Source organism: Chelonoidis abingdonii, chromosome 21, assembly GCF_003597395.2.
Source record: "Chelonoidis abingdonii isolate Lonesome George chromosome 21, CheloAbing_2.0, whole genome shotgun sequence".
NCBI lineage: Eukaryota > Metazoa > Chordata > Testudines > Testudinidae > Chelonoidis > Chelonoidis abingdonii.
This window is the reverse complement of record NC_133789.1, coordinates 5,175,747-5,189,730: the sequence shown is the minus strand read 5'-3', so window position 1 is coordinate 5,189,730 and position 13,984 is coordinate 5,175,747. Positions and strand designations below refer to the sequence as shown.

Here is a 13,984-nt window from a genome sequence, read left to right as displayed (position 1 = left end):
CCAGTCCTGTGGCTTCGGCGAACCTACCGCCGAATCACCACCGAATCTGCAGGACCAGGGACCTCCCGCACACAAGCTGCCGAAGGCTGCCTGACTGCCGCCCTGGCAGGGCACCTCCCCGTGGCTTGCTTGGAGTGTTGGCGCCTCGAGCCGCCGCTGCAGAATTGATAGGATATGACGTACTGAGTAGAAAAACATCAGTGGATTTCAAGTAAACAAAAATTCAAGTCATAGGCAACCTCTCCATTTCTGTAAAAAGTTTACATAAAACTTAAAACCAATGTAAGTATTTCAATGACATTTTAAAAATGCCAGTGGAGAGTCAAAACCAAAATCTTCCTCTACAGCATTTGCAGTCCAGGTATGGAAGTGCAGGTGGATGAGAGCTTGAAAAGGAAATTGAGTAGGACTGTAGGTAAGTTGAAACTAGGCTACTTTCATGGTCCAAGCTGAGAAAATGGCAAAAGCGAACAAACCGTAGGAAGGAAAGAGTTTGAGGTCTGTGTTTTTTAAAAGCTGAGTTTTAATGATTAAGTTGGGGGGTTATGGCATAAGCAAGGGAATTTATTTTAAAATATGATTTAACTTTCCTAGGTCCCGGTAGCCTTAAGTGTAGAGAAATCAGACTGTTAAACCTTCCACCCAAAGAAAAGCACCCAGCACATTTCTATTACTTTGATGCTTTGTGCTCAGGGAAGCCCCGCCTTCCTTTGCGCAGAGCAGGAAGTGAGCTCTGTGGTAGGAGCAGCATCTGTGCCAAACTTACACAGCACCTCGGTTGACGGGGATTCAAGTGAGCAGCTTTGGCACAGCTGTCAGAAAAGCAAAGAGGGACTCAGGAGCACCATTTCCAAGTGGGGCTGTTTCGATCATGGATCTTAGCAAAGCCCACCTGCCTTCTAGCACATGCAAAGCTGCTGCGCCTTTAAAGGGACATTCCACATAGGATGTGTATGGTTGCAGTTACTGCACAACCAGTCTGGGGCAGAAACCAACAGCAGAGTCCCTGAGGCTGAGGCACCGGCGCGCCATTTCTATAGCCCTTCACTCCAGTATGGAGAGGAACATGGGAAAGGGGTAAGGAATCTTTCACGACAGCATCTTAGCGTTTAAGATGAACCCAAACCTCAGCCTGCTTAGGGGGCAAGTGTTGTAACCAAGGCTGGGTAAAACGAGGCATAGATTGCTCACCCGAAGTGTCAAAGTCACCAAGATTACAACCCAGGAGTTCCACTCTTGCACGTCACACACTGCTTCTCACTTGCTCTTAGGGATGCAGCCACGACCAGGATCTATAGGCCCTAATAGGCACGTAGAATATACCCAGATTGTCAGCCGAGACCCCCAAAGCCCATGTTTCAGTGAGGGAGGATAACGGATTTGATCTAGATTTTTCCACAAACAACCTTGGGATGTGAGTCAGCCTAGTACCAAGGTTCCTGCAGGGAGAATAGATCTAGGGGTATTTCGCAGCTGCCAGGCCAGTGATGGGATGGAATGGAAGCAAACTAGGAAAGCTTTTACTACTGCTTCCAGTGTGGTCCATCTCCTACTTCCTGCCTAATTTAGATCTCAGTAGGGAGGTAGTTGGATAAAGAATGAAACAGACTAGAATGGAAAAAAGAACAAATAATTCTGTGTAATATTTCATGGGCTTAACTTCCAAATACAACACAGTGGAGCCCGTTTAATGAGCTGACATGGAGGTTACCTATACTCATCCCTGATGTTCCAACCACGGGCTGCACACAGCGTAGCAAAACACACCTCACTCCTAACCTGCAAAACTCCTGTTGTCCATCGCCCAAGCCTCAGGTCAAGCTTCACCAAGGCACCAAAAGGCTGATCTGCAGCAACTCCTACTATTCCTGGCCTGGATCTCTTTAGACAGGCTGCCAGTTTGTGCCAAGCTGCAGGATGACTGGATGGATGTGGACAAAAGAAATGAGATTACTCTTCATCCGGGATCCAACCTAGCTCAATTCTCCTGGATCCAGAAGACCCAGGCTTTCAATTTGTTAGTCAGCCAACTGAACAGTGACCACAAAGTTATTTTTGTTGTTCTACCTCAATAACTTGCAAATCAAACATGCTTCGTTTACAAGTCAAAATGAGATGGTCTTAACTTAGCAGCTGCATCTGGTGTCACAAACCCAAACAGCATTTGTTTCTCTTCATACATCACCACTCACACTGGAAGGAGAACGTTGCAGGTTATTTTGTCAGCACACGAGAGACAGAAGAGAAACCAGCTTGCTCATCTGCAGTTACACTGGCGCTGCAATCCTGACACGGCGAAAAATATTTTTTTTGGTCAGTAAATTAAGTTGCTATGATGGAGAAGGCATAGGGAGCCAACCGACTGCCTATTTTAATCACATTTCTGACCATATAGCCATACTCTAGGGATGCTGGCGTTTTTCAGATCAACCATTATATGCTCAAGAGCCCACATCTGCAATCGCAATAAAGCTGCCTGTTACCCATGTACATCACTGCCTTGACTCAGCATTGTTGCTCAAGTAATCTGTGCCTTGAGCATTCTTCTGTAGCTTTAAATCCCAGCTTTCCTGCCTATAGCTTATGCAAAATTCTCCTCCCTGCCCCCTTCTCACACACATTAACCCAATTCTGTCGCCTTTACTGGTTCCTTTTCCATTTCAGGATTCAGCTCCAAGCTCCCTCCTCGGTTTTTAAAGCCCATGATGACTTCCGCCAGCGGTGATTATACAACTAGTTTCTATTTTATTTCCCTTTCTCTGCACTGCTAGATAATCTCACCTCTGCTGGTACAAAAGATCCTCTGCAGCTCCTGCCACTTTAAACATCTTCCTGCATCCCTACCACCCCAACTTTCCATGTTTTCAGTTGAGATTGGGAATCTCTTCTCCCTTGTCTACACCTTGTAAATTCTGTCCCTCGGCTATTAGTTCTTTCGTGTTTGGGATACAGGCTATATGCAAAATGCTATACAAGATATACAGGTTTTCTGATCTCCATGTGGTTAGCTCATTCAGCCACCCCGATACCCTACCAATGGCTGCAGGAGGGACAAAAAGGCGGAAGGACAAGTGCTCCTTTGGACAGTTAAAGCCACAGTGGACAAATGACCAAAAGCGTCTATGGACATTTAAGCAGCTTTCCAAGCTGCGACGATTAATCTGAAGCAGCACATGCCTCCTCGGGCATTGAACAGAACACAAAAAGCAGGACATTGATTTCACATTGACATTTTTATTAACGCCAACAGTTTTAATTTTTTATTTTAAAACAATAGCACAAAAAATTTCAGGGAAGCAGTCGGACAGTTAGTCTGATGACCTTCTGAAACACAGTTAAGCCACACCAAATATGAATTCCTGTAAAAAGAAACTCAAACGTTCGGTCATTAGGTGGTGGTGTGTGATTAGTAGGCCATGCCGTTTGGTGAAGTCAGTGATGGCACACAGCTTAGACTTCATCTAAGTCACACCAGTTATCACTAATTTAAGGCGTCTGAATCAAATGACCATCAACATCACAGCAAAGGAACAAAAATAAAAGCAGGTGTGGCTATGGCTGCGAGGAGGCTGGACAAGCTAGATCTTTTAAACAAGTAACGGTGCCCGTGGGGAACCAGTCACACACTACTCTAGCTCTTCATTCACATGCATTTTGAGGGTGCATTTAATAAGGAAAAAACTATTGCATGAATTGATCTCTTATTTAATGTGGCTGGGAAAGATGTTTCCTTAACAATTCCTTTCTCTCTAAGAAGGACATCAGCAAGTGGAACCAAGGAGAAAAACCAAAGAGCAACAGAAGATTTTTCTTTTTGCCAAGAGGTGACACAGAAGGGATGGGGTGGGGGGAACCTACTATCCTTGGATTTGATTGAAGGTTGCAGGAAAATAATCTCCCAAAAACCACGCAAGTGGAATTTATGCACAGATTCAGAATATGTTATACCAGCTACCTGCCTTTCATAGTGAACTGTTCCACACAACGCGCACTACAGTGTCTTTTAGGTCTCTGTCTTACACAGAGGTGTTAACCCATTCCTGCCCCAGACTCATCACAAAATTCCATTGACCCAGAGCCTCTGGTTTCCTTTTTAGGGGATGTAAAAAAACAGAACATCTGTCAGTAAGAGTGTAGGAAGGGGGTGTTAAATATTTTAAACCACTGACAAGGCTTGAGGAAGTTTCACAGTTTTGTTATGCTCTATTTCATTACTATCATATTTACAGACTTTTTTTTTTGCTGAATTGCTGATAATTTTTTTTTAATAGAATTTAATTCTGGAGTGTGAGCAGGAACCGGTTAACTACATTCATTGTCCAATCCCCATTGCTTTGAGAAAAGACTCCAAATTCTTGGCATATGAACCAGCTGTTGGGTAGCTTCTCCCTCTCCCCCTGACGAGGCAGTAGGACTGCAGCAGCCGCATGTGCAGATTCACACCATGGCTGGCGGGGCTTTGCGCTGCAGAAGATATTGGTGGATGCTCTCGGCGTCCCGATTCAGCCAAGCTGCATTCAGCAGGATATTTTCACAGCACTGCTGGACAGTGCGTTCTGCCGATGGAGCAGGGTGAGTCTCGAAGAAGGCCTGAATAAAACACACACAATCATCCATACAGGGGTAACACCCATAGACAAAAATATGCTTTTTTAAATGGTCAAATTCACCAGTTGAGTAGAAAGTATTTCTACGAAAACAACGTATCTCACTCCTGGGGCCCTTACTCGTGTGAGAAGAGACAATGACGTCACTGAGTGTAACTGGGTGAGTGAAGATGGGGTTCTTAGTTTGCTAGGCTACCTGTGTAACCACAGGTACAGCAGGGAAACAGCAAAATGCCAGGGAAAATCCACAGCGTTATTTCTGCAAACTGGTTGAGACAGAGCCTTCCACTGCTACGTACTGACTACCAGTGACAGCAAACTGCGCTTAAACGAAGCCAGAGCCAGCAGCCATCTCATCATGAGAGGGCAGCAAATGAGACAAATCCAAGGTGTGAATGTCACTAAGGTACTTGGAAGACACTAAATTACACCCGAGGTCCTTTAGGATTACGAATACCTTCGCTAACAGGCTGCTTTTAAATGGGCCTCTGTCCCAGAGAAGGGGCACTGCTGAAAGCACAAAGGCCTGAGACATTTTTGCTGCACGCAGACCTGCCCTTCTCTCCACTCCCTGGGAGACTGGAAGTTGACCACATGGAAATAATTCCAGCCAGAGAACTCTCCATTAAAGACTGTCACTTGGCATTTCAGAACTGACTGACTACAGGGACAGAGCGGAGGATGCTGTCGAAATAAGGATGAATAATCACTCCATTCCTTTGCGTACTAGTGAGCTCTTCCCCGCTACAGCAGAACCTCACTAACTCATTCTATTGACTAGCAGAGCCACTGAGAATTAGCACATCAGTGAGCAAGGTGACAGTATCGATAATGTCGGAAACGGCACCACAAAATACTCTGTTCACTTCTCGGGATAAGTGGCTGAGTTTTGTGTAGGGGACAGGGGTTCTGGAACTGCAGAGGTGTGACGTGGCTCATTCATCTCACTGAGTGTTCTTCCCCCCATCTCCCAAGTCAAACCCAGCCCCGCTCCGGCACATCCATTTTCAAAACAATCTTACTATGCTTCTGGGTTTTAGAAGAATCTGAGTATTAAAAGCAGCTTCTTATGGAGGGAGCTCTAGCTGAGAAATCCGTTGACCAAATGACCCCAATTTGCAAAACTAAACACTGCTCCAGGCCCTGTGTGACAGCAATATTATTTAAAGATTGAACCTGAAATTCTACCAAGGAGCCCATTAGATCATCTAGCCTGATCTCCTGTATCACACAGGACCTTACATTTCACCCTGGGACCCCTATATTGAGCCCAATCGTTTGTGTTTGGCTTAAGTATTTCTTCCAGAAAGGCAGTCAGTCTTGATCTGAAGACATCAAAAAATGGAGAATCTGCTGATTATGATGGGGCAATAGCCCCACCTGTTATGGTTGCACTAGGGATTTCCATTTTAACAGGGATGAGAAAGGTCTACACAAACTGTATTTTGGCTTGGAGTGTAATTTTTAAAATGTTTACAGTAGTTTGTGAACAGTTAGATTCTTCTATAGCATTTGTGGGAGAAAAAATCTCATATGAAGTTTGCTACAGCTGTTCTAAAAAAAGGAGGACCAATTTCTGTTGGTGAGAGAAGTTGGTCCAATAAAAAATATTACCTCCCTGATCTCGTCTCTCCGATACCCTGGGACCAACTGGGCTACGACGACACAGGTTTTAAAAAGGGCCATGTGACATGTTTTTAACATCTGACATTTCTTTCCAGAAGGAGCCTCTGCAGGCAAAGAGCAAATATTGTCCCCAACACATTTTCAGAAAGCTGCCACGGACAGGCCTTGAACTCTCAGAGAATGGGTGCTGCTCGGATTCAAATGGCCCAAGCTTGTCATCTGCTCTGACATCAGACTGTCTGCAAACGCTCCGGCTTGCCCCAGTGTAGCTGTATGTTGGCAAATGACTGGCTCAAACCACACTGCTGTCCAGCTTGGACTAACTTTTTTAACATTGCTTTTCCAAAGACAAAGTGGGAGCGAGACATTAGCTGAGATCAGTCCTGAGAGAGCAAGATCAGTTTGAGCCCCAGGTACACGCACAAAAAAAAGTGACAACATTTTGATGTCGTGATTATTTTAAGAGAACCTTATCTTGGGAACCCCATAGGCCAAATGACCTCAGATTTAGACCACTAATCCTGGATCCCCATGAGGTACAGGAATTTTCAAAACAATCCAAATATGTGAATTTTAGACCAGTTGGGAAAATCAGCTGTTAAACAGTAAGCTACTCTCCACCTTAATGATAGTGGAGAGTAGCTCTCTCTATAATCAATTTGCTTTATAGTTTACGTGGCACTTTACATCGTGAAAAGATGAACATTAGATAGTTAACCACCCCACCACTTCTGACACGGAGGTTTTAATTCCAGTTTACAAATGGTGGAAACAGGGCTAGTCTACATAACAAAAGTTGCACCAGTTTACCTAATGGGATGATTTTAAATCAATTTAGTTAAACCCGTGCAAAAAGCTACATGGACACTTATTCTAGTTCAAACAAGGTTTTATGGCAGTTTATTTTGACCTGAATAGGCATCAGATTAAACGAAGCTAAAGTAAGCGTCCACACAGGGGGGTTGCAGTGGTTCAACTAAATCACGTTAAAAACCAATTTACTTAAACCAGTGAAACTTTCTCATGTTGACAAGGCCTGAGAGACAGAGGTTAAGTGCCCTGGCCAAAATCACAGCCAGAGTCAAGAAAAAAATGTCCCCTACTCCTGTGAGTGTCAAAGAAAGCTGGTCACTCTTTCGTTATGTCTTACCTTAACCTCTGCAGCCATTTTATCAATTGCAAATCCATCCACTGATAGCTGAAAAGAGATAAGAATATTTATTTTTAAGCCGAGAACCATTTTAATTAGAACCGTCTAGATGTTATTAACAACATGCCCAAAGTTTCCAGGCAACTGCACACACCTTTATTAGTCTGGATATTAAGAATCCACCCTGATAGCGATTATAAAGTTCCTCCCAATTGTCCTTTACAAATTTCCAGGCAGCTCTTCTCCCCTGCTTGCTGCTTCCAGCCACTCCACCGATAACAGACACGGTATCCTGGGGACGTACCTCTTCCTGCAAACAAGGAGGAAGCAAACATTCAAGCCAGTGTCCTCAGAAACAGACCATTTACTTTATTTCCCAAGGCACTTTTCAGAGGCAGCATCTATCAGCTTCTGTTCTCCCAGGCTGTACACCTTTTGGCTTTTTAAGGTAGAGAACAAGAAGGCAATCTATGAGGAAGAGCTGACACTAGTTAAACAGGAGAATGACTAACCCTGTGGACAGACGGCAGAGAGCCTCAGTCTAGGGCTGAACATTAAAATACAAAGACAGGTGACACCCCTTCACACTTTCCTTCTACACTCCTCTTGGGCCTGACACTCGGGCCTTGAGAAGTCTATGCCTCATTAACCATGGGATACCGTACAACTCTAGAAGATTTGGCAACAAGGCCAAAGGTTGGTGGGTCCTTTTCAAAAGCAGTTCTGATACTTAACCCTACCCTAGAGCCTTCCATCCTACCACCTCAAGGTGCTCTATAATAGCCCTGTTCCCATGAGGTAGACAAGCACCAACCCCTCTGATAACTTACGGAAAGTGCAAAGGTCAGAACTTTTTGGATCAGTTCAGGTTGAGAGATGGCTCCGAGGACTCGCTCAATTCGGTTCTTCTCCTCCTGCATATCTGCTTGTTTGTGTAGCTTTGGGAAACAAGAGTAAGCAATGTTAAACACAGCCCAGATTAGGAGCAATTGTTATGTGGATTCTTACCCTGTATGGTAAATCATTCGCAATATACTGGAGTTGCATGGCTGGCATTCAAGTAGAGGAGATTCTGAAGTGGACATGTGGTACTACACAGCTATGAATACTCCCACAGCTCTCCACATTATCTGCCCAGCAATGGGGCACATAGCCAACTGGTAATCTGCACTGGACTACTCAGCACTTAGTTTACATAGGGTCAAGCAGGCACCAAACGCCTCTGAGCAATGGTACATTGTTTTAAGGAAACAGGCATAGCAGCCCACTAGATGGCACCTTAACACTATTTGTAACCAAACAATACTGTGGCAAACTGGTTTCCACATCACCTGCAGAAGATGGAAGCGACACTAGCTTCAGACCAACTGCCTCAGAGATCAGTTCATGAGGAAGAACATTTAGTTCCTGGCTGTATAAATGGGCAGATCTTGAGGTGACAGGAAGACAAGAGCACACTCACCTTTAGCATAGTGTCTAAAGTAGCACTATCTCCATGCTTCAAAACGGTTACATATACCTAAGAGAGAACACAAGGAAGGTTCTTTGAAAAGCAGGCTTTTAGAAATGGAAAGACAAAGGAAAAGATGGCAACATGGATGAAGAGGCTATAGGTAAGATATTATACACAAGAGTACCCATACGAGTTCTCTTACAATATAAGCTACCTGCAATAATACATTTCTCTCATCAGTGGTGGGACCAGATCTTGGAGAAGTTTACTGGTCCTGAAAATATCCATACAAGACAGCGAACTTTAAAGGTGTGTCTTACTCCTTGCCCTCCTGCTTCAAGTCACACTTCAGGACACCTCAAAGCTAGAAATCAATATTTTTAAAAAACACCATCAAGCTTTAACCTAACTATAAAAGGGAGAGAGATTTTAGCTTCTAAAATCATGTTGGAAATTAAACATGGGACAGCCGTGCCAGGAGGCAGTCACAAGAAAGCAATGACAGTGAAGTGATTTCCAGTGGGATAAGGCACAAGCCATTCCTGATTCTGGTAATTCACAAGATATCTGATCTTAAAACTGTTACCAATCCTTTGATCTAGTCAGTCCCAGACCTCAGACCAATGTGATTTTCAACCCCTGATCTGGTGATAGATATAATTAGGGGTTTTGTGGCACTTCCCTTAGACAAGCTAAATAGCATACTAGTGAAAGAGTAAATGTTTTCCTAAACTACATTAACTCACTGGTGACAGATATATATACAAAGATTAACAGAGTTTAAGGCCAGATGGGACCATTAGATCATCTGGTCTCACCTCACAGACCACTGAATTTTATCCAAACACTCCTATGTTAAGCCCAATTATTTCAGTTAAATAAAGCATTTTAGTCCTCAGGAGACTAAACACCTATAAGCATTCAGTCAGCTGCCTGGAGAAAGCCAGCAATTTAAGGATTAAACTGTGAATTACTGACTAGGAGCCAGCCACAATTCAATATAGAGCACAGCAACCTTAATTCTGTGATACTGATTTTTGCTAGCTTGCCAAAGGGGAGGGGGATCAGTTCACTAATAAGTTCCAAAGCAATGAGGAGGACTGCAAACTTGCGAGAAGCAAAATTCCAAAAACAAAAAGCGAGATCTGCTCTGTACAAACCTAATTTAGGGACAAAAACCTAGTCAGACAGCGCTGCAGTACGGGACCCAGACTAATTCTGGCCACTGTAAATACAAGAGTTTGGTACAGAACAAGAGGCAGAGTGGAAATGGGGTTGACTCCATTCGGAAGTAGAGTTCACAGTAACCTACAGGACTTCTCAGGTCAGCTGACAGGATGTGTTTTCCTTCTATATGGTCCTTAAACCGACGTCGTGCTTCTTCTAATGTTGCCTTATGCCCAGCTTTTCCTAGTTTTCCCAAAACCAGGCCCCTCAGAAGTGCATCCAGATGACCTGATAAACAAGGGTAAGGAAGAGAGAAAAATTAATTTGGGACAATATTTAAGCAGCTCCATTCATGACCTACAGCCATTAGGGCAGGCTACAAATGCACAATCGTCTTCTCTCCCACATCCTTGTAAGCGGTGTAAAAAAGCTAGTTTTTTTCCACTCCCCTGGTTCTGCTGGAGAGTGCACTGATTTTTGAGTAGAGGTTCATAAGAAGGAAATTTTGCAGGCTAGACACAAATAGTTAGATCTGTAATCTGGCCTAACTGAAGTTAGGCTCAAATGGGCATTATACCTGTCAGTGCTTTGCTACAGCATGGCTCAGATTAGTCCAGGACAAGTAGTGCAGGAATAAAGCTTTTCATTGGCCTTGCAATCTTTGCACTATCAGACTCATAGCTAGGGTAAGAGACCTTTCAAGGTGCAGAGAAACATGGTGAGATGGATTTGACCATGTCAGCTGGTTTTAACTGCAGCACGAAAACATGAGGAACATTTTTCTAAACACACGAGCAGCAATGTTCCACCCCTCAAAATGCTTTGCACACCCACATTTTTAACCTATTCACCATATAGCAGTATTTCAAAACCACTATTAAATTCCATAGCATAAAAACATCTCCTACCCTCTCCAGGTTTGGGGTCCCATCCCAGCCTCTCTCCTATGGGTGAAAAGACATCTTTCACAAACACCTGGATTTCCTCATAGAAGTCTGTGTGGGACAAGAGAGTTGAGAGAATCCCCAGGTTACAGCTCAGGTCGCTCCACACAGTATAATTGGGCTCATTCACAAAAGCCTCCATGACTTTTAGAACATCTACAGTGCTAATGATTCCAGCTCGGGCCTGGGAGAGGAAAAGAGACAGATTAATCTCATCTCCAAACAGAACTGAAACAGTCAATAGTTCACCACACAGTTATTTAACATTCTTTCCTGTTCACAGACTGCAGGGTCTGAATGTGAGCTGCACTTGTGTGGAGAAAGATGGTGTCAAGATGGGTCTATTGAGAGTTTCTCACCTGCCTTCTTATTAATAATACACAGCACCCAGAGTGCATCTCAACTGCAGACAAAGCACTTTATAAAAAGGAGGCTAAGGATAATAATGGGAAAACCGAGGGACAGAGCTTAAGCAACTTTCTCAAAGTCACAGTGTGTGTGTGTTAGGGCTGAAAACAGAACCCCTCCGAGATCTTCCTTTCTCCCTGTCAGATTCTGTGTCCACTGAAACCTCATTTTGGATTAAACATCTAAATTTTACTTGTTACCATTTTTGCTGTTTACTTTTTGCCCTTCATTCAGTTGGGACAGGGAAACTAGAGAAGTCAGTTTCATTTCCCAGTTCTTGGGCACTAGCACAAAATTGTTGTTTCCAGCACTATAAGAAAAGAATTAAATAACTGTTTTTTAAAAAGTGTCATGGAAATATTTTTGTTCCGAGCAGTTTACAATACCCAAGCTACAGACCAAAACTATTGACAGCTTATCCTTAAAACTGTAGCAGCTAAACTGTGGCATACTTCACAAACTTAAGACTATTTCTATCTCCAAAGTTGCAGGAAGTCAATGTAGTCTCAAAAATGTGTTTAAATCCCGCAGCTGATTGCTGACTGGCAATATAAGAAAGCATGACTTCAGTTACAGGCGGTAACTGCTCCCATAGCCCAGCTCATGGGACATTTGTATCTTCGAAAGGTGATATTCAAAGCTGGTACACCTTCCTTAACGCAAATCTGTGCTTTGACACTGTATTCAAAACCACCAGTCATTTCTTTCAGCAAAAGAGGACCTTATCCAGCCAATTTCAGGGAAGGAGAAGGGGGAGGTCGACTGTTTCATAACTAATGCTCAAACCCTATGCAGTTTAAAAAAAAAAGTGTATAGTATGTGGGACATAAAAATGGATTCTGTCCCCAGAGGGAAGACAGTTGACAAGCTTCCCCAACAACCACTTTGCTCAAAACTCTTTCAGGGATCAGGAACTAATCCTCACTCGAGTGAGAGAAGCAAGGGAAGTTTTCATATACTATTTGTTTATAAAAAACACTAAGGTTGAAACACCCTTGCGGGAAACAGCAAAACAGAGTTGCAGGCTCAGGTTCGTGCTACAGGATTTAAATTTATAGTACAAGTTCTAACATGCAAAGCTCATTAATAATCCTCTGTATGCAGTAATCCCAAAGGTGCTTTGACTCCAGGAACAGAGCCTGGCTCTTCAGACACTGATAGCTACAGTAACTGTAGTTCTTGTTAATAATCAGCTGTAAAGCGGACAACACAAGGCAGGAAGCATGTTGCTCACCAGAGAGAAGAGATCATTCTGCAGCCCAAGCCTGTCCACAGGGGGCAGGGAGAGGTCTTGGATCGCTGGTATTAAACTCTCCAGCATGTCAGGGCTGTAGTGAGTACGGTAGAACCCTACTGTTCCCAGGTTTAACTGAAATACACCAAAACAAAACCAACATTACCAGCACTGAATAAATAAGCGCACTGTTGTCCTTCTGTAGTATATGGAAACAGTTTTCATATGGTCCTTGTCAGTATATGCAGCAGAATCAGCCACGCAGTCATTTAAAATCATAACTATTTTGCACAGCACAGAGGGAAAAAGAAATTAAGAGGTATGAACAAGGGAGAACAGATCTGAAATAAGGTGTGTTGAAGCAGAGATATCCAGAATGGCAGGAGCTGCAGAGGTGAAAGCTCCTGCACCATCAGTGGTGAGTTTGTGGGGGAGACAGAGGCTAGTATTTAAAATTAGTGGGGAAGAGAGCAGAAAGAAACTAGCTCCATGAGGTACACTGGATCAACTCCATAACAAGGAGGGGAATTCTGAATGGAAGCCTAAAGCGAACAGAGTGCCAGTGGAGCCGTTTGAGGATGGGGTGACATGAACATGCATCTGTATATGTCTGAAGGCAGACTGCAGCATTCTGGGTCTTGGAGGAATCAGTGAAGGGGACTGCAGTCCAGAAACACATCTAAGTACAGAGGAAGAACACAAATGCGGTATCAAACGTCACTCCACAATCAGCTCAATTCAATTCTGATATTGGCAATGCTAGTGCAATATTTAGAAACCATCCAAATCAAGTTTGCAGATCTCTTTCTACTTCCTGCAGAAAGACAACTAAACTCCTCTGTCCTGTGTAAAAGTGCTGTGTGGTAAGTAAATGTGATAAACTGCATTCAGCTGAATTGATATTACATTTCAGTGACTCAAGCTGGGTGTTCACACGTCTGGGCTGGTAAATGAGCTCAGCCAGGCTTTGAATTTATCACCCAAACAGGACAAAGGGAAGTTCATACCTCTGCAGGTGTAACTGCACCAGGCAGTGGGCTGATTTAGCGAAGCAAAAGAAAGGCCGGTGGTTCTTTCTCAGAAGGGCAAGGAAGTGATATTTCGGACAATATGATCTCAACTCTGCTTCTCCCATTCTTAACAGGCACATCTGAAGGTTAATCTTGGTGGATCCCACCCAGAGCCCTACACTCCCTACTTTACACCTCTTAGAATTCCCTGTGTTGAAGTCTAAGGATGCAGTGTTTCCACTCTAGCCAGTAAGAGGAATGCAAAATCTCTTCTCAAGAAGATAGTAACACAACTGAAACAAGCAGAAGTCAAATCTGTAAAGTTCCAACACACCACGAATATAACAATCCTTGAACACCACAGGACCAGAGATCAAGCACCATC

General features: G+C 43.6%; 1 protein-coding gene across 1 annotated transcript in view; it reads right to left on the bottom strand.

The window, feature by feature from the left end:
• Window positions 1–4,347: 4,347 nt before the first annotated feature.
• NPEPPS (aminopeptidase puromycin sensitive) overlaps window positions 4,348–13,984 on the bottom strand; it is a 52,200-nt gene continuing 42,563 nt past the window's right edge. Inside the window, exons 14-21 of the mRNA XM_032791391.2 lie at window positions 12,590–12,724; window positions 10,912–11,131; window positions 10,149–10,291; window positions 8,846–8,902; window positions 8,214–8,321; window positions 7,538–7,693; window positions 7,384–7,431; window positions 4,348–4,590 (exon numbers count right to left, since the gene is read on the bottom strand). Coding sequence (XP_032647282.1) covers window positions 4,438–4,590; window positions 7,384–7,431; window positions 7,538–7,693; window positions 8,214–8,321; window positions 8,846–8,902; window positions 10,149–10,291; window positions 10,912–11,131; window positions 12,590–12,724 — 1,020 coding nt within the window. The 3' untranslated portion in view covers window positions 4,348–4,437. The remainder of the gene's footprint in view (window positions 4,591–7,383; window positions 7,432–7,537; window positions 7,694–8,213; window positions 8,322–8,845; window positions 8,903–10,148; window positions 10,292–10,911; window positions 11,132–12,589; window positions 12,725–13,984) is intronic.